This window comes from Arvicanthis niloticus, chromosome 9, assembly GCF_011762505.2.
Source record: "Arvicanthis niloticus isolate mArvNil1 chromosome 9, mArvNil1.pat.X, whole genome shotgun sequence".
NCBI lineage: Eukaryota > Metazoa > Chordata > Mammalia > Rodentia > Muridae > Arvicanthis > Arvicanthis niloticus.
The window spans coordinates 57,132,214-57,160,199 of NC_047666.1; the positions used below are offsets into that span (position 1 = coordinate 57,132,214).

General features: G+C 43.0%; 2 protein-coding genes across 15 annotated transcripts in view; one reads left to right on the forward strand and one right to left on the reverse strand.

The window, feature by feature from the left end:
- Cacna1c (calcium voltage-gated channel subunit alpha1 C) overlaps positions 1-11,036 on the reverse strand; it is a 610,552-nt gene extending 599,516 nt beyond the window's left edge. For all 6 annotated transcript variants that reach the window (XM_076940415.1, XM_076940412.1, XM_076940413.1 and 3 more), the window contains exon 1: positions 10,898-11,036. In XM_076940415.1, coding sequence (XP_076796530.1) covers positions 10,898-11,036 — 139 coding nt within the window. The remainder of the gene's footprint in view (positions 1-10,897) is intronic.
- The window catches only part of Dcp1b (decapping mRNA 1B), a 38,628-nt gene that overhangs the window by 9,568 nt on the left and 1,074 nt on the right, over positions 1-27,986 (forward strand). For 2 of the 9 annotated variants that reach the window (XM_076940419.1, XM_034511750.2), the window contains 5 exons: positions 13,711-13,777; positions 15,959-16,094; positions 21,215-21,343; positions 23,339-24,190; positions 26,371-26,616. In XM_076940419.1, coding sequence (XP_076796534.1) covers positions 13,711-13,777; positions 15,959-16,094; positions 21,215-21,343; positions 23,339-24,190; positions 26,371-26,616 — 1,430 coding nt within the window. Of the gene's footprint in view, positions 1-1,022; positions 1,071-13,409; positions 13,506-13,710; positions 13,778-15,958; positions 16,095-21,214; positions 21,344-23,338; positions 24,191-24,709; positions 26,617-27,986 lie in introns of those variants that run through there. The other 7 variants (XM_076940418.1, XM_076940421.1, XM_076940422.1 and 4 more) reach the window with 7 other exon arrangements.

The window sequence follows — 27,986 nt, forward strand, 5'->3', positions numbered from 1 at the left end:
ATCCATGGAGTCCATAGAAGGCAGAAGGAGAGTTCCAACTCATACAAGCTGTCCTCTGATACACACACACACACACACACACACACACACACACACACACACAGTTGCATACAACACACAAATATCAAAAAGGTTGGGGAATGGCTTAGTGTTTAAACTACTTGATCTGCAAGCATTGTGACCTGAGTCCCCATTCCTAGCACGTACATATAGTCCGGCATGGCGGTGTGTGTGCATGTTGCCTATGCCCTGGACTGCCCGCTGCCTGACCCTACTTGCCCAGTGCTAGGAGCAGAGTGGCTTGTGCCCATTCAGTCCAACCTTGTATGGTTAGATCCAGGTGCTCTTAGATACCTTGTCTTTAAGGAAAAACAAAAAAAGGAGATGTGGTAGAGGAAGGTGTGTTGATGCCAGCCTCCTAGCCTCCATACACTCCTGCATTGGTGCGCACACTTGCACACATACACACATAGATACCCCACATACCTCCCAACACACACACAACCTGCCCACTGTGTATTATTCAGGATTTTAAAAATATAATACAAATAATATGTGAAGAAAATCCCAATGACTAGTTTAAAATGTAACATTTAATATATTAAATATAATGCTATATTTAATTGTACATAGTTAGGTTGTCATGATAAATGTCCATTCCTTAAAGTTTTATAAGAAAAAAATTAGAACTAGTAAAACTGTAGCATGACTTACCAATGGTAGCTTTCATGAAAAGAAAGGTTTTTCAATAATTTTTTTAAAAAAATGGTTTGTTGCTGTTTCTTTGCTATATGTTTACAGTTATGTCAGAATTTTTAAATGATATTGTATTTGAGCTACAGAGCTAACTCAGTAAAGAGCTTGTTGTGCAAACATTATCACCTGTGTTCAGTTCCCCAGAACCCGTGTGAAAAAGCTGGGTGGAGTGGTGTTCGTGCTGGTAATCCTAGGCAGGAGAGACAGAAGGGTCCTTGAGGCTTATGGACCAGCAGGCCTAGCTGGTGAGCTCCACGCCAGAGAGGCTGTCTCAAAAGACAGGTGGACAGCACCTCAGAAAGAGTGACACTAAGGTAGATATCTGCCATACACACCAAAACTACTATGTTCTTGTCAAATTAGCATTCAAACGCTAATAAAGAAGTCATAAAAATTAATGTAAAACAGAGGCTGGAGAGATGGCTCTGCAGTTAAGAACACTGGCTTCTCTTCCAGAAGCCCAAGGTTCGATTATCAGCACCCACATTGTAGCTCACAGCTGTCTAGAACTGCAGTTTCAAGAGACCCAACATCCACTTCTGGCTTCCATAAGCACCAGGCAATAATGGTATATATATGTATGTATTATGTAAGTAACATAAAAATAAATCTTTGAAAATGAATATAGAGGGCTGGAGAGATAGCACAGCAGTTAAGAGCACTGACTACTTTTCCAGAGGTCCTGAGTTCAATTCCCAGCAACCACATGGTAGCTCACAACCATCTGTAATAGGATCTGATGCCCTCTTCTGGTGTGTCTAAAGACAGTGATGTACTCACATAAAACAAACAAACAAACAAATAATCTTTTTAAAAAGTATGTAAAATAAATGAATACTAGCAACCTATCATAATCATTCCTGGTTGCTCTTATTTTGGACAAATAATTGATCCAGCCACTATAGATACTTTGAATTCTTATATATATTTGATTATTCCATAAACTATACCAAAAAATTTAATTTCTCTAATACATTGATTTTAAAAATAGCTTTCCTAAGTTTCACAGGACCTGTCTGACAGAAAGTGCTGTGTGGAGTTAGTGAGCCCACAGGAAGCCTCACTGTTTCTGAGTCTGCTCAGGATGATAGTCTACAGCCGCCTGTGACTGTGTCCTCAGTGCTCAGGATGCTAGTCTACAGCCCCCAGTGACTGTGTCCTCAGTGCAGCTTGTCTGGAGGGACAGGAGTGTGTGTTTAAAGCACACAGCATGTTTCAGACTCTTAGCATGAAAGAAAGAAAGAAAGAAAGAAAGAAAGAAAGAAAGAAAGAAAGAAAGAAAGAAAGAAAGAAAGAGAGAGAGAGAAAGAGAGAGAGAGAGAGAGAGAGAGAGAGAGAGAGAGAAAGAAAGAAAGAAAGAAGAAAGAGAAGAAGGAAGGAAGAATATAATTTTATATTGGTTAATGTTGAAATGATAAAAATTTGGATAATTGGGCTAAAGAAAATGTATTGTTAAATTTACTTGTACCTTCTTCTTTGTTATTTCTAACTTAAAATGTTAGACATGATCCACACCTGCAGGTCTTATCCTTCTGTTGATAGTCTGCCCTGCTCTTGGTGGCTTCTTACAGATGAGAAAATGGAGGCTGCGTGGAGCGGGGGTTGGGGGGCAGCAATACACCTCTGGCCCTGCCCCTAGTGCTTGTGTCCCACACTCTGCACCACTCTCTCTGCTGTTAAGCATGGGTACAAATGAAAGCCAGACCCGGGATGTATGTATGGTTGTTTCTGATGAGTCTCCATATACAAACATGAAGTCAGTTCAACAGAGAATTGGAGGCAATGTCTTCTCACTCTTCTGCATTCATTTTGTTCTCCTTACTATCTGTCGATGGCTGCCTGTGAAACCAGTCATTTGCTAAGGTTTCTCAGCCCCTGATGTCAATCCACAGAAGGTTTATCATGCATGCCTCAGGGTCTGGGTACCTTCCTCTTAAATGTTTCCTCCAGCTCAGATACTTATGTAACCAAAGCATTTGGCTTTCTAATTCTCCAACAGTGCCCCTTTGGCCAGGTAGCCTGGCTTCGTGCAGGGTTGGTTTTCATGGCGACTGTCTTCACTGGGGTCTGTCCAGATCTCTAGAGAGCCTTGGCCTTTTGCCTGCCGCCCAGCTCTTGAGTCATGTCTACCATTGCAGTGGAACAGGGCTGGACGGAACAGCTTCATGGCAGATTTTCTCACAGGACTTTTTAGACTCATTAGATAAAGAAAAAAAAGTTAATTAGATGAACCTAGAAGAGTGAAATAAGAAAGTACAAAAATCCAAAACTCTCTTCACTTAATTAGTAAAGAAAAAAAACCTAAATGTCTTCCTCTGAGATGGAAACTTGTGTTCATCAGGATGGCTGGCCTGCCAGCTCACAGAATGTAACTGTCTTTAATACCTCTCCTTCTCCTCTAGGGCTTGGCTTATGTGCATGCACAGCCATGCACAGCTTTTAAAACAAAGATGTAAAAGCAAATAAGACAGTTATTAAATCTGGGGTGAAATTGCATGCATTTATTTGTTCAACAAACATGTACTGTCCGCTAGGCACTGTGTTGGACTTTGCATGGGTTATCGTAATAGATTCTTGTAACCTTTTGTTAGCACTACTGTGCTTTGTGTTTGACCAATAAGGAAACTAAGCTAGAAAAATAGCTCAGTGGCTAAGAGCACTGACTGCTCTTCTGAGGACTGAGTTCAATTCCCAGCATTCACATGGTGGCTGACAACTGTCTGTAACTTCAGTTCCAGGGGCTCCAACTCCCCCTTCTGGCCTCTGTGGGCACCAGGCATGCAAGTAGCACACAGACATACTTGGAGGCAAAACACCCATGCACATAAATTTAAAAAAATAATAAAAAGTCCAAAATATTTTAACTGTTGAAATGACAGTATAACGATTTGGATTTGGGATTTTCAGTGTTTCTCAACTGGGCTAAGATCAAGTGCAAATTTTAATTTTTTCAGATTGGAGAGTTACAGGTGAATTTCAGGTTGAATTACAGGTAAAGTATATGAAAATATTTCAACAGCAATAACAAAACAACAAACAAACAAACCCTGTGAAATCTGAGATACCCTGGTCCCAGGTGTTTCTCCTAAGGAGCACACAGTTACACTGGCAGTGCAGCCAGTGTTGACCAGGAAGCGGAAAAGTAGGTTTATACACTGAACAATCTCCCCTCTCCTCCCTCTCCCTCTGATCCCTTCCTCCCTTGCCCCGTGGTCCCCTTCTTCCTTCCCTCTTCTTACCCTCTCCCATGAACCTCAGGGCCTTGGACATGATGGTCAAGCACTATAACACCTACCCACATCCCAGTCCCCTGATGAACATCTTGTATTAATTGCACAGTAATGTGAATCACATGCTAGGGTGAGGAAGAGCAGGTGAGACCCATGTCTCCCTTACCATCTTCATTGACTCTTTGCCTGTTTTTGTCACAAAATTCACTTTTTTAAATAGTCAATTTTCTCATAAAGATGCAATTTTCTGTAATTTTAAGTATGTTCTTCATGGCTATTATAAAGAATATACTTGCCGGGCAGTGGTGGCGCACACCTTTAATCCCAGCACTTGGGAGGCAGAGGCAGGCGGATTTCTGAGTTTGAGGCCAGCCTGGTCTACAGAGTGAGTTCTAGGACAGCCAGGACTACACAGAGAAACCCTGTCTCGAAAAACAAGAAAACAAAAACAAACAAGCAAACAAACAAAAGAATATACTTTAATTTATTCCAGAGCTTTAGCTAAATTGTATACACACACACACATACACACATGGAAAGATTGGGCATCATTGGAAGAAGCATTGTTCTCTCTTCTCAGAGTGTTCTGTGAAACTTTGCTCTGCCATCATACCGCCATAAATCAGTAAGTTACTTTGTAGGCATGAGTAATAAATTTTAAGTCCCTGTGGACAGAGACTGTATCTTATATTTTAATTGTGTTCTGTGATTCCACATGGGCCTGGAAAATAAATGGATCTGGTTAAGAAATAGACATGCAGACTTAAAGTAATTCCCAAATCATTTGTACCAATTGCAGAATTGGGATGTGTGGGTGGGTGGGTGTCAGTGTAAGATATGCCTAATGATTTTGTCTAGTGTTCTAATCATCAGAGTGCTTTCGACAATGTTGTGAAGATATTCTGCATAAAGTGGTTGATCTGTAATGGCCACAGGGTTGCCCAGCTTTCAGAAATTCTTCACTATTCCTCACTTCATGTCAGAGTGACAACCTTGCTTCCTAAACTAATACAAAGCACTAAGCAGGGCTGAACTGTGTGGTTCCCTCATGGATTTGGGCCCATACAGTTCAGAAAAGGATATTGAATCCTCTTGGAACTTGTATCACAGATAGTTGTGAGCCACCATGATAGTTGTGAACTATGCTGGGAACTGAACCTCTGTCCTCTGTAGAGCAACAAGTACTCTTAACCACTGAGCCATGTCTCCAGCCTTCTCTTCAGCCATCTCCAGTAGTAATTTGTAACCCTTTTGGGGCCATAAAATCTGATTCCTATTTGCTTCTTCTCCCTCCCTCCCTCCCTCCTACCATCCTCCTCCCCTTCTTCAGATATGGTTTTGATTGCCCTTCATGTACCAGGTATTGTTCTAAGGTTCTAAGGTGTGTCATGTTTCACCCTCGGAATGTCTGTGCACACCATTTTACAGATGTTTATCCTAGAGATGCCGTTGAGCTCCTGAAGCCGTCTAAGGTCAACGCACACCTTTAGACTAATGAGACAGCTGAAGGTCCTTGCATCCTTTCTAGACAGAAACTTGATATTTGCAAAAATAACAATAGCATGCTTTTCTCTTCCAGACCTATCTAGCAATATAAGATCCTCATGGGAAACCCATGGAAAGCGCAAATAATGTGGAGCAGGAGACAAAGACCTTGACATTTTGTGTTTAGTTAGAATAGGAACCTATGTAAATCCAGGCTCTTACTGCATGTGATGTGTGTGATTGCTGCCTTTGGGAACACTCAGGGACTGTGGTATACTTCTTAATAAAAGACATTCCCTTCAAGTTAAAACTTATTTTTTGGTCAGAGAATCTCAGTTTGTGTCTTGAGGCCACCATTTCCATTTCAAGCAAGAGCCAGCCTCTTTACTATGGCCTGTGCACAGAGATGATACCCTTTAGTAAGTGATTAAGGATGATGAAACTTGTCACTTGGACCTTACATCCAGAATCACCACTCATTCTGTCAGGACTCTGCTCATGCTAAAAGGAACTAAACTCTAAAGGATACAATTTATGTAAAAACTGGCATTCTGTCGATTACAGAAAACTCCAGAAGATGTCAAGTAAGGCAATATTTCACTTTTGAGTACTGGATGTCATAATTTTGGTTTCTATGCATTGAGGTAAGACATCTGATAGCTCTGGAAACAGGTTTTTATCTGCACCTCACACCACCTGTGAAAGCCACACTGCTTATCTAGAGCACCCAGCCTAAAGACTCTACACTTCTACTGTAGAATGTTAGAGGACTCATGGGCAGTGGGGGTGGGGGGGACACTTTAATAGGCAGAATTTAATAGGCAGGTTTCATACATTGTGTGTGTGTGTGTGTGTGTGTACACATGTATACATATGCTCACTCATGGAATACTATGGCATGTTTGGGCGAGAAAGAATCCATGAGGTGAGGTGATACATCACAGGTAACCCACAGCTACCATGAAATAAGCTCTAAGTGAAGTCTTCAGCCACGCAGATGTGAGACTCTTGGCACACAAGGAAGTAAGCATTCACATAGTGACGCTCTTCCAATTCATGCGCTGCGTTTGTGGCTTGTAGTTGTACAGGATTTTATATTTTGTTTTAGAGAGCCAGATTTGATATGATAAAAGCCTAAATCTTGGCAGAGAAAACCTGTCTTCCCATCTTCCCAAACACTCTCCTCCCTGCTTTGGGAGAGAAACATCCTTCAGCCTTCCTGCCTCAGCATTCAGAGAGTGGGCAGTGTGGCTTCAGAGTGTTGTGTGCATTTTGCATTCTATTTTTATATTGCTTATTTTTGTTCAGAAATCACAAGATAATTTCAAATAATCATGTTCTGGAATCAAGGCTAACTATTGCAGAAGGAATCTTGTATTTGTTCTACAGTCTTACGTGTTCAGGAGAAAGAAAACAAAGTGGCCACGAGTCATTGCATACACAGTCCTAGTCCTCATCCCAGAACAGACCTGAAACATGACCTAATTGTTTTCAACATAAAGGGCTTTGGAACATTTGGTATCTCCAGTGTCCACAGTAGATAAAGGTCGGAATGACAGAAGTACAGAGCTTCTGATTCACTCTTCTCCCTGGCTGCATAGCCTCTGTACCAAGCCTTAGAAGCAGTCCAGTAATCAGGTGGTTTCTAGTTAAACTGTTTCACCAAAGCTGGTCTCGTCATCATCAAACACCCAGTCAAATCATGCAACTCAAATATGAGGAAGTCTGTGCCTTTGGGATTTTTGTTTTGAGGGGAACAATTTTTGACCTGTAGGAATATTGTTTTATGTTTAGCTTTAAGCATCACAAACTCTAATTATGAGGCAAGACTTATTTCCCTTTGTTGATTCTCATTTGTGATAGTAGCTTTTCAGAGTGTTATTGGAATAATTAAGATGACTTAGGTGGGTAACAGTTACAACACATGACTAGCATGTGAGTATAGTAGTTGTTTGCTATACCAAGTCCTACTGATCATCTGTAAGGAAGAGAACTGTGTGCTTTGTCTCTCAGTTGCCAGTGGGAGTAGTCCGTCAGGAAAAACGACAGTTGTAATCGTAACACACATAAAGTAAGTACATGAGCATCTGCCCAGTGCCAAGTCAATAGAACTGTCGTCTCTGGAAACTCACATCAAATGGCAAAGTCTTGTCACTGTTACTTACACCTAAGAATGTGAAGTGCTTGAAGCGAAGTCACCTCTCAGCACAGTTAGAAGACTGTAGGGCCTTATGAGGAACAGCTGCCTACTGTCTGGTAGAGCAGATCACTTGGCAGCAGACTCCAACCTATCTGGTCCATGATGGTTAATTAAGCCAGAACAGATATTAGCCATGGTAAGGGTTATCGGTAGAATGAAGTCTTTGGCTAGTTTAACTCAGCAGACACTTGTTGACTGACTACACAGTCAGCTCACTGCGATGCATTGTTGAAGCCTTCCAGGAGCTTGTGGTCTGACCCAGGGAGCAGATGTATAAATGCTTAGGTAAGACTTTTTTTTATAGCATAAAGATACATGAAAAGAAAACCGTTGGAAGTTTATCCCAGGAACAGTGACGATTCGCTTGTCAAGGATAAATTGGAGCTCAGTGGGTTAGGGAATCGATTTGATATTTGTGGCTCAGATTTTGAAAATTACCAGCAAAATGATGAGTAAAATGGAGACAAACTTAAGTGGTCAACAGGAAGAGTAAACTTTTCCTGTTTCTGTTGCTGTTAATCTAGGGTTTTTCTGATTCCTAATTTATTTGGGCATTTCTTTATGCTGCTGAACTTCTTAAAAGTAACTTTCCCCTGAGAGAAAAACAGTGAGATAGTTAGAGTATGCTGGCGATTCCTCTGCCCTTGATGAAACGCCGTTTCCCCATTCAGGAGGGCAGAGATTCTCAGATGAGGAAGTCTCATGACACATGTAACCTTGGTTATAAATGAAATTCTCTAAAAATTAAATGCATCCTTTACTTTTAAAGTAACAGGATCTTATGGATAGTTGAAAATGCGCATTAATTCAGCTTAACATACTGCTTTGGGTATAAGGTTTTGAACTATTCAGTTTTAATAGCATTAACTCTGTAAGACAGTTCATTTGTTTGGAATGGGGAGTTTTGTTTTTACTAGTCAGGGTTTCTGCTGTCGGCTCCCAGTGCTCAGTGGTGTTAGTTGCCATTAAATAGCAACTGCTTCTCGTCTGCTGTGAACCTTCCAGTGTCCGAAGATCATGGGATCAGGACTGCTGATTTGTGAGTTGCAGTAAAACTGTGTCATATGAAAAGAACCAGACCCAGAGCCAGAGATAACAACTCTACAGAGTTGTTCTGAGGCCGTGAAGAGTCTGTTTTACAAGATGTGTCCGTGTTTGGTCAGTCAAGCCAGAGCGGAAGGTGAATGAAAGAACATTACTTTAAAGGCATTAAAGAGCACACCAAAGGAAGCAGTGTTTAGTCCAGGCATTGCTAATGGGCAGAAGGACAGGACTGAAGCGGGCCGGTCAGCCGCCACAGCCTTGCTTTCCCATCTATGGATCCAGGACTAAGCTCTCAGGTGCTACTCTAGAGCTTCCTACTGTAAACACCGCAGCTTATACAAGCCTCTCTGGCTTCCCTCCCTTCCTTCCTCCATCCCTCCCTCAGTCTCCATTACATTCTTTTTCTGAAAACCCTGGCCTAAAAAAATACAAATCCCAGGTAATCCACAAAGTCAACTACCATTGACCAAAGTCAATCAAGGACAGCATGGCCTACAAAGAATGGAGAAGCACTCCAGCGTAGGTTACATCACAGAACCATCTCTGAGCAAGGGGAAAGGTGCTTGTTGCCAAGGCTGCTGATCTGAGTTCAGTCCCCAAGTCCACACTGGTAAAGGAGAGAGCTGACTCCGGCTGGATATCCTCTGACCTCCACACACATATGCACAAATACACAAAATGTGATACAAATCAAAGCAAGCCCAAACACAGACGAATTCCAGTCCTTGATAGCCAAGCTTAGAAATCAAATCAAAGCATGTAAAGGGTTTTTTGAGTCTTTGTGTATCAATTTAGAGGGCTGTGCAGGAGCATATTTTAGAGAAAATAGGTAAAATCAGGGGAAATGCTTTGGCTTGGCTCATGGAGCCTTGTGTGGCCACAGGGGCTCCTGTGAGGAGGAGGAGTCCCTGAGCGCCACACTCCTAGTGGCTGCAGTTCCTTCATGGTTGTCTGTCTCCTCTAAAGCATGGTAGGTCTTTTAGAAGTGTGGGTGCCATGGGTGTGCTTGCCACCTGTCTCTAGGAAGTAGACATCTTCAGCTTGTCAAATACAACCGCTTAAACTGAGTAAACGGGACAGGAAATAAAAAAATACTGTATGTGAGCAAAGTCCACCAGACAGATGTTTACAGCAATTATACAGCTGGGTTTGAGATCATTATCTCACTCATTTGAGAAAGACCAGAACATAGGAGTCTGAAGAGATTTAATTTTTTTTTTTTTTTGAGTCATCCCCAAATACCCACCCAAGTTGCAGAGCTAATGACACGGCCAAGTTCCCAGTGACAAGAGAAAGAGGGCTTCCGAAGGCAAGCTGATGGCCCTTAGACAGCAGTAAGTGAAGAGAGGAAGAAAGAAAGAATGGAGGTAGGGAAGGAAGGATGGACAGATGGACAGACGGGAGGATGGAGGGAAGAGCAGGGTGCCTCCAGGAGAGAAAGCATAATCAAGCCAGAGCTCCCATGTCAAGTTCTCCCTTCATCTCTTAACACATTTACATACCACTTGCTAACTCTATGGATATGTTATGCTTTCTTTTACAATTTCAGCCCAAATCCTTATTAAATAGTTTCAAGTTGAAAAGTACTTGGCATAAAATAGAGAACAAATGGTAAGTGTCTCTAAGGTCATAATAAATAGAAACATTTGTTAGGAGCACAAACAGGATTGGGGAAAGTGCCCTGTGATCGTCCATCCCAAATGAACTGCTGTTCTTTACCACTGGAAGTCAGAGGGCCCAAGTGAAAATGTGCATTTAAGTGACATTTGGTCCTGCCTCTGATTGGCTGCCAAGCTTCCCACAGAAGAAACTGAAGAAGACTGCTGCCATTCTCTAGCAGTCGGCTGGCTCACACGTGTCCGTGTATGCTCACAAACCCTAGGTGGGGAAGAGAATATGGAAATACTGCTCCCCTCCTTCTGCCTTAACGAATTGAAAGAACAATGGAAGACAGATATATCACCACAGAGAGGCTATTTGCTCTGGAGAACCGTCTAAACATGGCATCACGGAAAGGGCAGTGCCAGGCAGAACTTTACAACCATGCAATGGGAAGTTTCAGTTACACACAAGGGCTTCCGTAAACACGCAGGAACATGTGTTGGGGGACCCTCTAGGCACCTACTCTAGGGTAGCTCTCAACTCACTTGTCTTTTTCTCTGCTGCACTTCCAGTTTCTTACCTCCAGGAGAAATGTAGAAACAGTTGAGTTGAGCTTCGTGTACCACCTTGCCCTTGAACTTCCTCTCTGTCTCCTCAGACGTCTGACTGGAGAGCGGCTGGTATGGGGGTGTTGATGGCTGAACGAAGGCCCGAATCATTGTGACTTCCAGTTGGTTACCAACAGCTGATTTCACAACTGAACAAGTATCCCGCTTGTGATTTTGCCTTGTACTTTTTAAGAACTCAGAAACGATTTCTGTGGCCACATTTGAAGGCCATAAAATCTCATATGGCCCTATCGCTCAGCTGTGAATTCGAGCTTTTGCTTTCAGATTTAGAATTCTGAAAGCACTCCTCTTTTCTTGGTCCTTCTCTGCTGCATCGTTCTGACTTGGCCGCTGTGCTCAGACCTATGCAGAGACAAGCCCTTCCTTCCCCAGTGAAGCCCTTGGATAGAAATGTGAAGCAAATGGCTTGTGTCAGCCTGTCAGCTCGTCACCTCCTGAAGGCATGATGAGTTCTGGTCTTTGTATATCAGCACAGGCTGTCTGGCACAGCCTCTTGTGTGGAAGGGTGATAGGCCTAGTGGAGGTGGGGGCCTGGGCCCACGACACGGAGAACTTGAGCTGGAATGTGCACTTCCATGGATTCACGGTGCTGCTGAGCTGCAAAACTATTTTAAGGAGAGACAGCGCAGGCCCAGGCCTCTCTATCTTGGTGCTCCTTTTAGTAGCCAGGAATGCTGGTAAAAGTGTGTTTTATCTTCCCCTCACCCTGCCTATTTAAGCCTTATGTTCAAGCTAAATATTAACTAGATAAAAAGCTGTTTCAGATGATCCCATGTGAATGTTAAAAACCATGTTGCCTCATAGATAAATCTTCATGAGGTTCTAAATAACAGTGACAAACCCAGTGTTCCTTCATTCTGCTTTAACACTTGAGAGGTTTCTGTTGTGTTTTTGCCCTAAACCTGTGTGTCAGCATCTCATGGTGATGAAGATGTCAAAAGTCGTTTGTTCGTGCCAACAGCTGCTTGGCATTCCGCCCTCACAGAACTCTAGTTCCTTATGTCAGGTGTCACGCAGAAAGAAGAATGACACCCAGAATGCTTGTTAGTATGGCTTTCTGGTAAGACACCCATTGCCACTTTCTTTGTCACCGGGCTTTAGTGTCTGGTTGCACTGTGGGCTCCTGACCTGCCATTTTGGAAAACTTAGCCTCCAAAGGAAAGTTTTCACTGTGGTCGAATGGTCCAAAGCACCTATTGTGACTAAGACAAAAAAAAAAAAAAAGTCAGATCCACTTAGATTCCTCACAGGGCTAAGTGCTGGTGATCTAGCCTGACCTTACAAGAGCAGAGGCCAGAGGTCTGTAGGGAAGCAAGTGGGAAAGAGCCTTAAATCTGAGTTACCACAAACATGTTTAGTCTTAGTCTTGATGCAGAGGCTCTGTTTTGATGCGCAGGAGCTCACAGCACACTAGTTTGAGGACACTGACGTTCTCATTTTCCTTAGGTCTGTCAGAGTCATTAGGACGGATGTTTGTGTTTCTGTCTGAGAGAATAACCAGATTGAGAAAGCTTGGGCATCATCTCCCTTTGCCCTCTTCATGTGTAGGTGTCTGAGGCAATGGTCCTGCATACAGGGGTGGGAGAGATGACTCAGGGGCTAACAGCATTAAAAAAAAAAAAAAAAAAGATTCTGCATGCACTTGATCAGTACAAAATGAAGTTTAAAATCTCAATAATGACTTTTAGCAAGTTGGTGATTTGGAGTCATAAAGTTTCTTTTTGATACCTGCTTAAAATAGCATTAAAATAGCATTAAAAAGACATGTCCTGTGCTTATTTCCATGGGTCCTTCCCTGGGCATTGATGAGACTCTGAGGAGAAAGAGCTACAGTGAGGAGTCTGAGCTGTCTTCCTGCACAACAGCTCCCTGCTGTGAAGGGCTGATTCTGTGTTTTCCTTTCAAATATTTTGGCTTATTTTTATTGCTCTGTCGTAATATTACTGTTGTTTCCAATGAAGTTCTGTTTCATGCTCATACAATTCATGTGTTGTTTATATGATATTTACTAGATATTTACAGATGTATCCTGCAACTGTTTTAACCTGCGCTACAGAGCTGATAGAGCCAGTTACATACTAAATGTAATAGGCAGCTTATTTGAAAAATGATTAAAATCAACCACAATTACATTGTTTCTGTTCCTTGCTAAATGGTTACACCATCATCATACCTAACCTCCCAACATTTGTAAATTTTCTGTACAGACATTTTAAAATGAAATTTATTATTAAAATTATATTTTTCTAGTTTCTTATCCTAATAACTCATAGCCCATTTTTCAGTTAACATATTCCTTGGAGAATGAGAGGGAAGGAGGTTTCTAGGCATAATATGAGCATCAGGTTTCTGAATATTTAAAAATAAAGATGAAATGTGTTTATGAAATGTGCAAATGGAATATAGAAACAATGAAGTCTCAAAGCCAAGAAGTTTAGAATCTTGATCTCGTTTTTTTTTCAGTATTTAGCCGCTTGTTTAAGAAGCGTTCATCAACTGCCTGTTGGGTGGAGGCAGGGAAGCAGGCTTCAGTGTGCAGGCCACTCAGCGGCACCTCTGGTAGCGTATGCTTTTCCCTTTGGCACAGGGTCTCATGTAGCCCTGGCTTTGACTCCAATGACTACTTTCATCTATTTAATAATTAATTGAATGAATTCATTCTATGACTGATTAATATATACTTTCCTTTAAGACGAAAAGGGAATTTTTTTCCATTGTGTGGCTTTAAGGTTGCTTACAGCTTGTTTGATGTGTTTTTCCCCAGTGTCCATTTATGGAATTTGGTTTTATGATAAGGAAGAGTGCCAGAGAATTGCAAAACTAATGAAAAAGTAAGTATTAAAAGGCTGAGCATGTCCTAGGAGCTGGCACTGTGGCTTGTATTTCTAAATGTGAGAATCAGCACTAGCAGGAAGTGGTCCTCAGCTGTCATCCACCACGGCCCTCCAGCCCCGGACACTGCTTAGCGTATGAAGAGAGTAAGAAATGGTTTGCCATGCTTTCTGCAGGTCGGCCCTCAGCATAGGTGGCTTATTGTTCTCTCCACGTGCTGGTCCATGTGGTGATTTTCTTTGGTATTTTCTTCATTTGTAAATAAGTAGTATTTTCTCTGGAAAGTTATGTGTCCATCAGTAAAATGAACATGCAGCGTCATCCTGAAAGGCTGCCCAGAGCCTTTGATACCCTTCACTTCCTTTCTTCCTGCCTTTTAACAGCTTTTCTTTTCTTTTCTTTTCTTTTCTTTTTTTTTTTTTTTTTTTTTTTTTTTTAGGTCTTTTTGGGGGGGGGATATTTTATTTATTTACAATACAGATGTCATCCCCTTTCTCTGTTTCCCCTCCCTAGAACCTCCTATCCTATACCCCCTCTTCCTTTATGCTTTTATACCATTTTGATTATATGCCTGTATTAAGCTCAGTTCTAGGTTGAGGGTCTAGCAATACAATAGATGCAAACAGTCGAGGAACAAGCAAGACAACAAACAGCTTTTCTTTTAAACTGCGCTTGTCACTCAGAATTCCCAGATCCCGCAAACACCAAGTGCTCAGAATCCTCTTCAGTTCCCATCTCTCACAACCTTCTCCCTCTCCCCCCCCCTCTCTCTCTCTCTCTCTCTCTCTCTCTCTCTCTCACACACACACACACACACACACACACACACACACACACACACTACTCCGCCCCCTTATTAGTCTCTTTCTTGCATGCTGTTCTGAGGTGCTGACTTTGGCTTCCCTAATTGCATCAAAAGGAGGCTCAGGTGAGACTCACTGGTGAGCTCTGACCGGTTATGGTCCTGGCTGCTCAGTTTTGCTGCTGGCTATGCAAACAGCCAAGGTCATCAGAATTAAGTGAGTTCCCTAATGAAGCTGGGTCTCTGTCTAGGATAGCTTGGACGTGATGCTCCGCCTGCAGAGAAGCAGTATTCGTTTCTAAATCTCGGGGCAATGAAATGAAAAAGTGACCCCCACAGGGAAATGAAAACCAGGGAACACATTTTTATAAATAAAATTGACTCCTAAAACTCCTGCTTGTGAGAGCTAATTTTAGGCGGCCAGCTCAAGTCCCAGATGGTGATTAAGTGTGTTCAAACTGGTATTTACCACCATAACAACTAGTTCCTTAAACATTTCATGTTGTTGTAAATTGTGCAAGGGACAATAATAGCAGGATTTCATATGGATTAAAAAAAAATACCCTGTAACTCAGCCAAGAGGTCATGGTCAACCTGGTGGCGTTCTGCACTGATCGCCTCACATCTCGGGCAGGAAACTGATCATTGGTAGCAAGGAGCAGTTGATTTGTGTGGATTCAGATGCCTTCTCTAGTTAGAATAAAATCTGTTGGTAACTTCATAGGTCTTACTTTACCATTAACTTTGTAGTTAACATAAGAATTTGAGCTGAAAATCAAAGCACACAGAGAAAAGGCTTTTTTTTTTTTTTTTTTTTTTTTTTTTTTTTTTTTTTTTTTTATGTTTCCCTGTAGCATTTAGCACCATGGGTCAGAGTTAGGATGGGACGGACCTTTATGGTATTTCCAAATTGCCAGAGAACTGCAAGGTCTGAGGTGCTACAGTCTACCTTGCTTGACCTCACAGCATTTCAGAGGGAAAGGAATCTCTGCTGTGCTGATCATCCCTGTTGAATATTCTGTAGAAGGCTTCCTCCACAGTCAGCAGCAGAAGCTCTGTGACTGTAGTGTAAAAGCAGCCGAGACTGATGTGTCCAGCAGTGAGCAGGCCCAGCGGTGGTGAGCAGGCCCCTGTTAGTTATTCTCTTTATAAACAGGGGCAGGCTAGAGTCCGCAGGTCATAGCTTCCTGACTCCTACCCTGGATTTGCATATGTAGCCTGTTGACTCCGGGACCTCTCCTCTCATTTTCTGTTTCAAATGCTTAAGCAGTCCTTCTAAGATGGTTCTAGATGGGTGAAACCCTCGAGAGAGAGCCAGAGTAATGAATAGCATTGCTTTTGACTTTAGTTTCCTGAATCGAGCTTCCCGTCTTTCTAGCCTCACTCAGTGCGAACAGTTGAAAGCCTGTCATGGAACTGGAGCTGGATCCTCCACAGTGACCCTGAGTTCAGGAGAGGGCCAAGAAGTAGATATCCTGCAGATGCTCACCAAGGCCAAGGATGAGTACACCAAGGTGAGTCTCCTGATGATACCACGGTGACAAAGACTGCCACTGAGAAGGACAGCAAGTGAGATCAACATAGCAGGATATAGAGGTTTGCCTTTTAAGTAAATTAGAGGGAGCCTAAGAAATCAATAGCCTTCATCCAAATTGTATTCTGTTAGAGGGCCTACTAGATTTACAGTGGCAATGTGTAAGCCATATGCATGTCTTCATTGGTGGGGTGGGCCTGTAATCCCAGCATTTGGAAAACTGAAACCGGAGGATGGCGAATTTCAGATTAGCCTGGACTACATAGTGAAACATTTCATAACACAAAGCATGAGCCCCAGCAACACGGCTTGGTAGGTAAGGACACCTGCCACCAAGCTTCATGACCTGAGTTTGGTCCTTGGGATCCACATGGTGGAAGGAGAGAACCAACTTCCACAAGGTGTCCTCTTCTGAGCTCCACACATGTGCTGTGGTATGCCCTCCCAAGGAATAAATAAAAGGTAATTTTAAAAGTGTAAATCAAAACAAAAGGCATAAACGTAGACTTGAACAAACAGAAGTATATGCCCTGTTCTAACATATATATGTTAGCTAAGGTGTGTATATATATAAATGTGAATGATTGAATGTAAAGGTGTCAGTTCTCATTTGAGGTGATTTTAAATAAATACAGCTGTTTTCTTCTGTTTGTGGAGCAGACAAGCTGGTTATAAGGGAAAATAGACAAGAAAGAGTAGCGGGCTTGGGGCTGTAAACACAGCACTGTTACAGAAGGTGGAGTAGGGGCCGTTAAACAGGCTTTACTTGATGCTAAAGGTTAGTTATGAACACGTAGGGTACTGTGCATTGTTGGTGTTCATACATAGTAGCCAGATGGACCAACAGTATAGGTGAAGCCAGAATTTATAGATCAGGTTTATGGTATAATAAAGAACTGTTTCAGCTCAGTTATACAGATAGATTCTTAATTAAAGAGTGTCGAGTCAACTGGTACTCATTTGGAAAAGTACAGAATTCAAACTGTACCTCAAACTAAATCCCAGGATAAATGTCAAATATGTTAGAAAATTCAGGTTCCAGAAGAAAATGTACTTGGATCTCTTTGCAGTCTAGGAAAAGAGAAAACTTCCTAGCTGTGTCTTAAAACTCAAAAACCAATTAATTTTAACTATATAAAAAAATTAACATTTTGCAAAATTAAAAAACACAAAATTAAATTTTATAACAAATAAGAAGTAGTCACACCTAAAACTAGGAATGGGTTAAGATCCCTAAAATTGAAATATAAAAGATTAACACTCTCTAGAAAAATGAACAAAATAAAATTAAGAAAAATTACTCTTAGATTGGGAAACTGGGTAAGAAATAAGAAAATGTACCTGAATATTACATTTGAAACAATTAGAAAAATCATCCCTTCAAGTCACATTGTTTGAACAGTCAGTAGATTATACTGTAAAGATGAAAAGATCAACAAATTAGGAACTTAATTCAGTGGTCTTGTCATTAGTAGGAATATTAGCTTTATAATTTTTCAGTTGTTACAGATATAATAAATGAAAATATTACATTAGTGTGCCTGGAACCAAACCTTGGCATTAGAGAAGAAAATCAAACTAAGTTAAAGTTGCATCCCAAGTATTAAGTGGAGTTTGCAAAATTAGTTCATGTTTTGTTAAATAAAAACTAGATTCCTGACTCCCTGACAAGGCTCAGAAATGATTGACACCCAGTAGCAGTAAGCATCTCTGTGGTCCTGGGTTATTTCCTCCTGAGGTGTCGGCACTCTGAAGAAGTTCCTGGTTGCTGAATCAATGGAATCCTATGTAGTGGGTACTGCAGCCAGCTTACAAGAGCACCGCTAGAACCCAGCAGCAGTGTGGACAGAGTGCTGGGTGTGGAATTATGTTTAATAATCTATGATAACCATGGTGATGATGAGAGAGACAGCATGGACCATTTCTACCAAAAATAAACTATTGCTGTCTTGTTTTGAAAGTACTCAAACACCAAACCTGCCTCTGACACACAGTCAGAAGCAAGCCACAGTTCCCATGTGAAGGTCAGAGGACAGCTTTCAGAAGTCAGGTCCCTCTGTCCTGTGGGTTGTGGGTTCTGGCAACAAGCTAAGGTCATTGATGATCCCAGGAATTAGACTCAGGTGGCTGGTGCCCCTTTGTCCCACTAGTCATTTCATAGGTGTCACCTGATAACACTCCCTCTACATTCTGCTTGGTAGTGAACTCTTGGGGTCTTCAGAGTTTCCATAACATGCTCTTTGGAGTATTCTCTAAGCATTGAAACTACCATTGCTTCCTGAATGCACCTTCCTGCCGTTCTTTCCCTTCTGCAGCCATCCACACAAGGTGAGCCTTTTAAGGTCCATCTCCTACCTTCCCATCCCAGGAGCCACGCCCAACCTTCCCAGCTGGGTGTAAGGCTCTCCAGTTAGCATAAGCCCTGTGCTGTCTGTGCTGTTACCTCTCATGTGCCACGTAGGCATGTTAGATGCACACAGACAGTGTGCAGACCATTGGCACAATAGGTCTGCTCTGAAAAAGTGGGAAATGGAAACAGTAATAAAAAAATCACAGGATTTTTTTTTCCTCAGAATTCTTGTGAAGTGCATCTCCATTTTTGGACATGTTTAAAGAGACATAGTGGAGATGTTGTAAAAGAATCCCATGTCTCTTGATAAGAATTAAACAAAGACTTCTGAGATCCTTTCTGACTCTGGAATTCGGTGGGGAGTTCAGTTTTATTTTTAAATTATGTTTTAAACCTCAATTAAAAGTAAAATTTGTATAAATGAAGACATACAACATGAGATTATGATACATATACATTGTGGAGTGGCTAAATCAAGTGACTGAACAGTACTTACCTTACAGGCTTAGCATGTTTGTGGTGCGAGCACTTAAAGTCTGCTCTCTGCACCTTTCATTATCTGTCACCACTGTGCTGTGCGTGGAGCCTTTGAATTTCCTGTCCTGTCTGGTGTCTTATGAAGGTCCCACAAGAGCCTGCACCCAAGCCTCTGACAGCCACCATGCCCTCTGCCCTTGAAGTTCTGCTTTCTAGAGTCCACCTAGAAGTGATGTCACATGGTCTATGTCTTTCTGCTCAGGATTAACTCAGTACCTTATCCTCCAGTTTTATCCACATGTGATCACAAATGGCAGAATTACTTTTTTCTTTTTTGAAAATTAAATATTTCATACATGTGAATATGTGTGATTTTATTTATCAATCGATCCATAGACACATTTAATTGACCCATGTCTTGGCTGTTATCTATGATGCTTCAGTAAACATGGAAGTACAGGTGTCTCTTGGACATAATGGTTTCATACCCTGTAGTTATGTGCCCAGAAGTGGGATTGGTAGGTCTTCTGGTAGTTATATTTTTATGTTTTTGTGGAGCTTTGAAAGGAACTTTCTACACAGATTACCAACTGTACTGTGCCAGGATTCCTTTTACTCTACAGCTGTGCCAACACTTTGTTATCTCTTGCCTTTTTTAAAATTATTTTTATGTATGTGCACAACATGCGTGCCCAGTGCCCACAGAAGTCAGAAGAGGGAGGCATCAGATCTCCTGGAACTGGGGTTGGGAGAGCTGGGAACCGAAGCTGGGTCCTCAGGAAGAGCAACAACTCTTACCCTGTGAGCCATCTCCCTAGGCCTCTTTTGCCTTTTTGAGAGTGCACATTCCACCTGGAGTCATGTGAGGTCCCATTGTAACTTTGATTAGCATTTCCCTGATGATTGGGGCTGTCATTTTGAGTCCAGACAAGGCTATGTAGTGACACTGCTTGAAAAAAGAAAAGGGGAAAAAGAAGGAGCAATGTATACAAGGGGTGAAGCTGTCTCAGTGCATAGGAAAGGGGAGAAAGTCTGTTTTCTTTGCTTAAAGTCATTTTGTAGAATTAACATCCACCTCCTTGTAAGCAGCAGGAGGGGCTAGCAATGCCTCTGGCCAGCATTTTATACGCCCCATCTTACTGTTCTGGCCTTATCTTGTCTATACTGCTCTTAGGAAGACAGCAGTTGATCCATGCAGTGACACCACCCATCACGGTCACTCACGAGAAGAATGCAGAGATAATGTTTTATGATTTAACTTCAATTCTATACTCTCTTAAGTACTAATGCCTAATGCCAAAGAGTTAACAGAACTCTCGGGAACTGGAGTTTAGACTTTTGTGTAGGGGATCTAATAGACAAGGGCACAAAGGGGCAGCCAACCTCAGGCCTGTTTCCTACAATGAGAGGATGTGCCCAAGAGCTGGAAACCCTTTGGGAACTGTGGGTCCCGAGGTGTGAGATGGTGCCTCTCTCTCATGCTTTCTCAGACGTGGTGACAGTGCTTTCAGACCTGAGGCCTTGGCTAGGCAGCTGAAGCAAATGCTCCAGAGAGTCTGAAGTGTGCATGGCCCTGTTGTGTCGTATGTTTTAACAAAATGAACCCTGGCATTATTGCTAGGTGCTTTTGTTATGGATCCTATTGTTAGCAGGTGCACGGTTGGTTAGATTAACAGGTGATAATGAATCAGTATTTGAAATGATGAGGCTTGTCTCGTCTCTATGAAGTTCTAATTTGTAGTGAGTGGCACAGAACACTTGATTTAAATCATCCTGTTTATGCAAGAAGTCATCTATTAAATAAAGATGGTGTTAACAATTTTTAAATCAGTAGTTTGAGACAGCTTTACATTTTGTTTCTGGACCAAAAAGATTTAGGTGCTTGGGTTAAATATTTTTAGCAGTTCCCCGTACTCCACTCTAGGTGTGTTATTTATGTGATTGCTTACCATTGAAACTTACTAGCCTGGTTGTTCATTAACTATGTCATCTTAAGTAAGCACGTAGCCTTGCAAGTATCCAATAGCATGTGGGTCCTTGGGCTACCTGATCTTGGTGGTGGTATTTCAGGGCACTGAATTACACACAAAAGCAAATGTGTAGTTGGCTTCTACTCAAATATAGTTCCTATCAGAAAGGTAGGAGAGATTGTCCTTCATGCATGAAAACTTATTTTAAAATAGCCATTTGCCAATTTGGTAAGCTGGGGTGGGGGGTGCTAATGCTTCTTTTATTAACATCAAAAATCAAGTATTTGCATTTTTCCATTCTAGTGTAAAACCTGTTCTGAGCCAAAACAGATGACCAGTTCTTCTGCCATCTGTGACAACCCTAAACTTATCAAACCTGTCCCCGTGAGACCCAGCAGCAGCCAGAGGCTGCAAGAACCCACCCCCAGCAAGGTAGGAATTCTCTGATTTTTGTTCTGTTTTCTTTTAAAAAAAAAAAAATTTTTTTTTGAAATTCAAGTATAATCACATAATTCTCCTCCTTTTCTCCCTCCAACCCTTCTCTCATAAGCATTCCTTACTTTCTCATTCATGGCCTCTATTTCTTTAACTCCTAAATATTATACATTCTTAAATATATAACTACAACTTGTTTAGTCCAAGCTATCTGTTAGGCATATGTACACAGTGTTACCCGTATGTACACGTTGTCAGGGTGGCCATTGGTGTCAGATAGCCAGTTGGTATGCTCTTCCCTGGGGAAGACTGCTCTCCTGCTCTCGGATCTCCTTATTTGCTGTAGTTGTCTGTCCAGGAGTGAGGCCTCATGGGATTGCCCCTCCCATGCCAGCCTGCCTTCTGTTCATGTCATGCCAGTGTATTCACCATGGGAGTGAAAACATCCTAAATGACGAGTAAATAATGAAAATATGGTGCATATACACTGTGGAGTACAATTCAGCTGTAAAGAAAAATGAAATCATGAAGGCTGTAGGTAAATGGGGAGAACTAGAAAAGGTAGAACTGACTAAGGTGGGCCAGACCCAGAAAGACAAACGTCACACGATCTCTCACTGAGGCTTCCAGCTCCAGATCTCACAGTCTAAGCATGAAACCTGGAGTGACTACAGACCAGGAAACCCTCTGCCTTTATCTGTGGCCTCTCTGGGGCTCTCAAAGAGCTTTGCCTATGCACTGCAGGAAAGGGCCTGCCAGTGCTGAAGGACACGGAAGGTCAGTGGACAAAGGCAGGGTCTTGCTGCACTGTTCATCCGTACTGGGTAGCACTGACACTCCTCCTGGGTACTGTCACACTTACCACAGCTGTGCTCATGGCTCATGACAAGTGTCAGCAGGCACAGAATCATAAGCCACTGAGTCTCTGTTCTTACTAGGATGGGTGACTTCCCAGGCCACTGGGAGAGGAGCCATCATGGCAGCACAATACAATGTAACAGTTTTGAGCTGTTACATTTGCTCTGTACCAGGAGCAATGCCAGGCACTGCATGCAGCTTGGAATACCTGTTCTGGGTTAGCGCTGGGCCAGGGAGTAGTCTAAGCCCCACAGGCCTGTGGTGGTATGTGTGCTGTGTGCTATTCAGAACAGTACAGCAGACAAAATTCGCTGATTAGCAGGGCCCATTATTGATTGTCAAGGAAATATGTCTATTCTTTCATCAAAGTTATTCCTAAGTAAAGAGGTATTTTTCAAGGAATTGGATTAAATAAGCCAAAAACTATAATGCAAATCATGTTTTGAATTCTTAAAAAAAATAAGGAAGTATTTTCTAGCTTATTTTAGCTTTTTCTTCCTTTCCGTGAGAATGTTTTATTTCATTTTAGTAGGGAAACCAACAGGACTTGTGTTTCAAGCAGAGTGTGCAGAAAGAGGAAGGGCTCAGGGACAAGAGAGCAGGGGCGGTGTGGCAGGCCATGGCAGTGTGTGTACCTGGTCCTTGCACATCATCAGATTAAAATACCCATTTCTTTTCTAACCTTGGCTTTCTATAGTTCTGTGGAAGGCAGCCAAGAACCTGCGCTCCTACATTCTTCTATTTTCAGCACGTCTTGTTCTCAGCATCCCTAGATGGACCCTGGCTGTTGAGATGGGTTACCATGAAGGCGTGCAGTCTTCTACTGTAGAGTATAATTTTATACCTGTGAGGGATATATGAGCTGCAGACTCCTCAAGGATCACATGCATGTTTTATTAGCAGACCTGATACTGTGGTATAGCAGCAGTCCTGGGGGGCAGGGAGGGGAGGATGCTGGGAAGATGTGAGACATTTCAAAGGTCTCAGGCTTCCCAAGGTAATAAATTTCACCTCTGCCACTGATCCTTTGTAAATAGAAGAAGCCATCAGTTAGCTGAGTTGTGCTTCACAGCTTCCCCCTCCCAGAACTAAACTATGTGAACCTATTTGGGGATATCTTTTTTTTTTCCCCAGACCTTGGACCCTGAGCCTCAACATTTATCTTTGACAGCGCTATTTGGGAAACAAGACAAAGCTCCTTGTCAGGAAACTGTGAAACCCTCCCAGACCTTTGCCCACCACCATCACCATCAACACCACCAGCAGCAGCAAGAGAAGCTTCCAGTTCATCACGGAGCTGCATGCTCCCTGTCCTGTGAGGAGCCCAGAAAGCTCTCACTTCCAGTAGAGAAGCAACTCTGCCCAGCCATTCAGAAACTCATGGTTGGGAGCACGGGGCTGCACTCCCTGCCTCAGCACCCTGAACAGTGGCCCTGGGAAAGTGGCAGCCCCAGTCCTGCAGCGGGAATTGTTCCCGGTCCTGTCCAGCTGGGGTCCCCCTGGAATGGTAGGGCTGCACACTGTACACAGAGCACTTGCAGAAGCCACAAGCTATTAGAGCATCTCCAAGGTGCCCCTGGGGCAGTGCATAAGTATAACTCCTGTGCACCCGCCAGTCCGGCTATGGCCACTCCAGGCCATATGGTAGCTCCAGGCCAGAGTGTGGCCCAGTCACAGCTGGTGTATTTCAGTGGCCCCCTTCCACCTCCCACACCAGGGCATCAGGCTCTCAAGAAGGAGCAGGGTGCACTCCCAGCACAAGCAGTATCAGTGTCTGGCAGCCAGGAGAGCAGTCCCACTGTGCTCCCTACTCAGGAGCTACTAAGAAAGCTCCAGGTAGTACAACAGGAGCAGCAGGCGGCCCCCCGGCCAGCCTTGGCAGCCAGGTTCCCTGTGTCATCCCAGGGATCAGGGACAGAAAAGCCTTTGGAAGCCTGGGTCAGCAAGACAGCCAACATGGAGAAACAGGCTCCTCTTCTTCTGCAGGTAAATATGTACTGGGAAAAAGGCTACTATAGTAAAGCAGTGGGACCTGCAGCGGCTGCTGTGTTTAGGGAACATACATACGTGGGTCTCCATTCGAACAGCTACACAAAGCCCCTGGCGTCTCTGGCTTTCTTTCACCTTGTCTTTTTGCTGGGATAGAGAAGCTTCTGTGTGCTTACAGTCTACCTGCTGTTCCTCTGCCGTTTAGAGGTAGTTTGTTTGTAGAGGTAACTCTTAATCATGTCATAAGGTCTGAAGACCAGTCCAGATGTGGGAAAACACCTAGTCTTTGACTATGAAGACCCAGGGCAGTTGTCGCTAACATTTTGGGATGTAAACATCTGGCTGATTCCTGGTTTTCACCCTGTGGTTGATTATTGCTTGCTCCTTGGCTACGTGTATGATTTTGAGTGCTTCCTACATGTTAGTAGCCACTTTTCTACATAGCCAACAATCTTGTAGGTTCTTGAAGTAAACAGAAACAACAGTAAAGATACTATTGTTTTTATTGCCTTCTAGGTGAACAATACTATGAAGACCAGGCAGGAACAAGTGTACCACCCACAAACTACCAGAGAAGGGAACACAGTGTAATTGCTAGAAATAGTGTATCTTTCTGGGAGGATAGTTGTCTGCACCCATCAGCCACTGGTATAGTGAGCCAGGATCTGTTGACCAGCTGCCTGTAATGGCATCTGAAGGTCTGACCAGGTCTGTTTCCCTTGGATTGCCACAGCGTGGCTGAAAACATGCTGCCTTTAAAAATTGGAAAGTTCCCCTTCTTATTTTATTTATATTTTATTTTATTTTATTTTATTTTATTTTATTTTATTTATTTAAAACTGTTGGTCTTGTTGACTTGCTTTATCACATAGCTCAGAGTAGGTCTTTAGAAATCATTCACGGTTTTTAAAACAAAGGCCTTGGGCATACACTGTATATGTTTAGGTGTCTGGACATGTCAGGGTGTTCTTTTTTATTAAATCCCAAATGTGAGTGCCTTCTGTTGGAAGCTGAGGCTTTGTTCCCTCTCTCACTGTGAGGCAGTATTGATTCCCTTTTTAAATGTCTGCTTTTCATTTCTCTTTGTTGATTTGGAATCGGAAAATCAGGGTTAATAATCAGACTTAAGTTTCTACATATACAATTCTCTTTGTTTTCAGTTCTCACAAATGCCAGGGACCAAATAAGGAAAGTGTGCATTCTGTCAGCCCACGCTGTGCTCTTCCTGCCACTGGGACTCCTCCCTTTGGGAGCATCAGCCCTCAACACCTCTCCTTGGGAGATGAAATAGGGAGTGCTAAGAGAAACAACAGCCTGCCTTCCTCTAGGCCATTTTCTGCCCCCAAAGATGCCAAGGGAATGATGATAAAATTATAGTGACTTCTAAACTGCTGCTTCTCCACTTCCTTCTCTTGAATTTTAGAGTACTTTGAGGCTGAGAAATAAGATACCTTTTTGTTACCTGAGTTAGAGACACATGGCAGCTGTAGGAGTCAGTCAGACCCAGGTCAGAATGTCACTTGCGTAATTGGGAAAGCCATTTGAAAACTTGGTTTTAGACCTGCCATCCAAGGGATTAGATAGACCAGCAGACAGATGGGTCACAGTGTTCCACGCTCCATGTGCTCAGACCTTGCTTTTTATCTCAGGATCTACCCTCACCCTCATCCATGACAGCCAGGAGAAGCCGAAGGCATGCTCTCTGTAGATAAGTATAGAAGAAACACAAGGGGCAAATGCACCAATCCCAGTCCCTCCTATGACAGGGGAGGTGTCTCCTTGAAGAGCCAGGGTTAGGAGCTGTGTGTGCATCTGACAAGCATGTGGGCAGTGGGACTTAGGTCAGGGCAGTGGATAGCTAGTGCTCACTAAGGTAAGCCAGCACTCCTAAGTGCATGCTGCCTAAAAACTAAACTCTTGCCCAGGGGCTTAGTTTCATGCACAGAGGTCATGACATCAGCAGGTGGCTCCAGAGCTATATGTAACAACCTCTGAGGAAAGTACCGAGGGTAGAACAGGAATAGACCTGCCGGCCTCCCCCCCCCACCCCCCAGCATCAGGGGCTGTTTGTGCTGACCTCCCCACTACCACATTGTGAACATGGCCCTTCATCTTGGGCGCTGTACTTTGTGGGTTGCTTCCTAACCCTGCCTTGTATGTGTCTTTGCTGTGAGCAGACCGTCTCATCTCAGTGTGTCCCTGCTGCAGTGGCTTCCCTGCTCATGCCCCCTGTGGTTTTCACACAGTCTACCTGTGCCCCACTGAGGGAGACTGATAATGGGCTCATGGCCCTAGGAGGCCAAGAACTTCCTGCTGCCTCCTCCAGCCTCCTTCTGCCCCTGCAGAACTGGGAATCTTCCACCATGGCCAGCAGGCCCCTAACCAGGCTGCAGCTCCAGGAAGCACTGCTGAACCTCATCCAGGTAAGACTGTTGACCTAACAGTGGGCACCAGAACAGAGAGAGTTGTCTGATGCCTACTTTGGACTCTAGAGTGCCACCACCTCCCCCAACAGCTTCTAAACTCAGTTAACTGGATGATATTTAGAATACTACTTGTGGACTGAGATATCTTGAGCCTTCAAGAGATCCGTGACTTGGAGGAATGAGTAAGGCCTCCTAGGTGCCAGCAGCCAGAAAGGAAGGGACCACGTAATAAAAGATCAGCCAGCCAAGGCACTCTGGGAGTTCACTATTAGGAATAATCATAGAGCCATCTTGGGAAAACTGCAGTCTTAAGCTGTACCAGCTCTGACTGCTGTGAACACAGTTCAGCTATGGTTTTGAAACCTGCTGCTGAGAACAGGGTGAATGATAGGATGCCTCATCAGCCCTGCCTTGAGTGTCTCTGCTGTACTGTGTGGTAACTCACAGCGAACTGTGCCATATACTATTTTAAGTTTAGTAATGCTTATAGGAAACCCTCTTCTAGGGGCCAACAAGGTCAGGTAAAGGTGCTTGCCGCCAAGCCTGATGACCCACATAATGGAAGAAGAGATTCCCAAGTGTCTTCTTAGTATGTGTACATTATGGTATAGCCACACCTGCACACACACACAGACAGACAGAGAGAGAGAGAGAGAGAGAGAGAGAGAGAGAGAGAGAGAGAGATACAGATACACATTCACATAAAATAAATCTATAAAAATAACAATTAAGATTCTCTTATTTGTCTAATTCCCCAGACAAGGAAACTGAGGCTTGTGTGTTTGGTCTTATGTTACACTGAGCCTGGCTGCCATACTCCGGTCTCCTCTTGTATGGACCTTATAAATTAATGTTCCATTGTATGGCAGAGCACACTCCCAAGTGAATGATAGACCTTGGAAAGGGTAGTGTTCAAAGCCACACAGAAGCAGATACATCAACTAATGTGTTTAGGAATCCTTGTAGGCTGTCTTGAAGGTGTTTGTACGCTCTGTGTAATCATCAGACAGCCGTGGGGGAACAGGCTAGCCTTGGTGTTTCTGGTTCTCCAGTTGCTGTTGAATCCCTATTACTGAAAACATTTCTAAGATAACATGTTTTAGAAAGAACAAAAAGGATGGGGCTGGAAATGAGCATCTGTTTGGAAGGAGCACAGTCTACTATGATTGAGCCTTCCCAGTCTAATTACGTCACTAAGCTTAAGTATGCACTAAGATAGAAACTCTTATAGATCAGACGCCTATGCATGGGAAGTTCATGACAATTTAACACCAATGCCTGCAAATTTCTTTATTAGAACAATAAAGAAAATGTAAATATAAGTGTAGATTTTAACGATTGTTGCTTTTCTTGGCTCATTCCCCCCT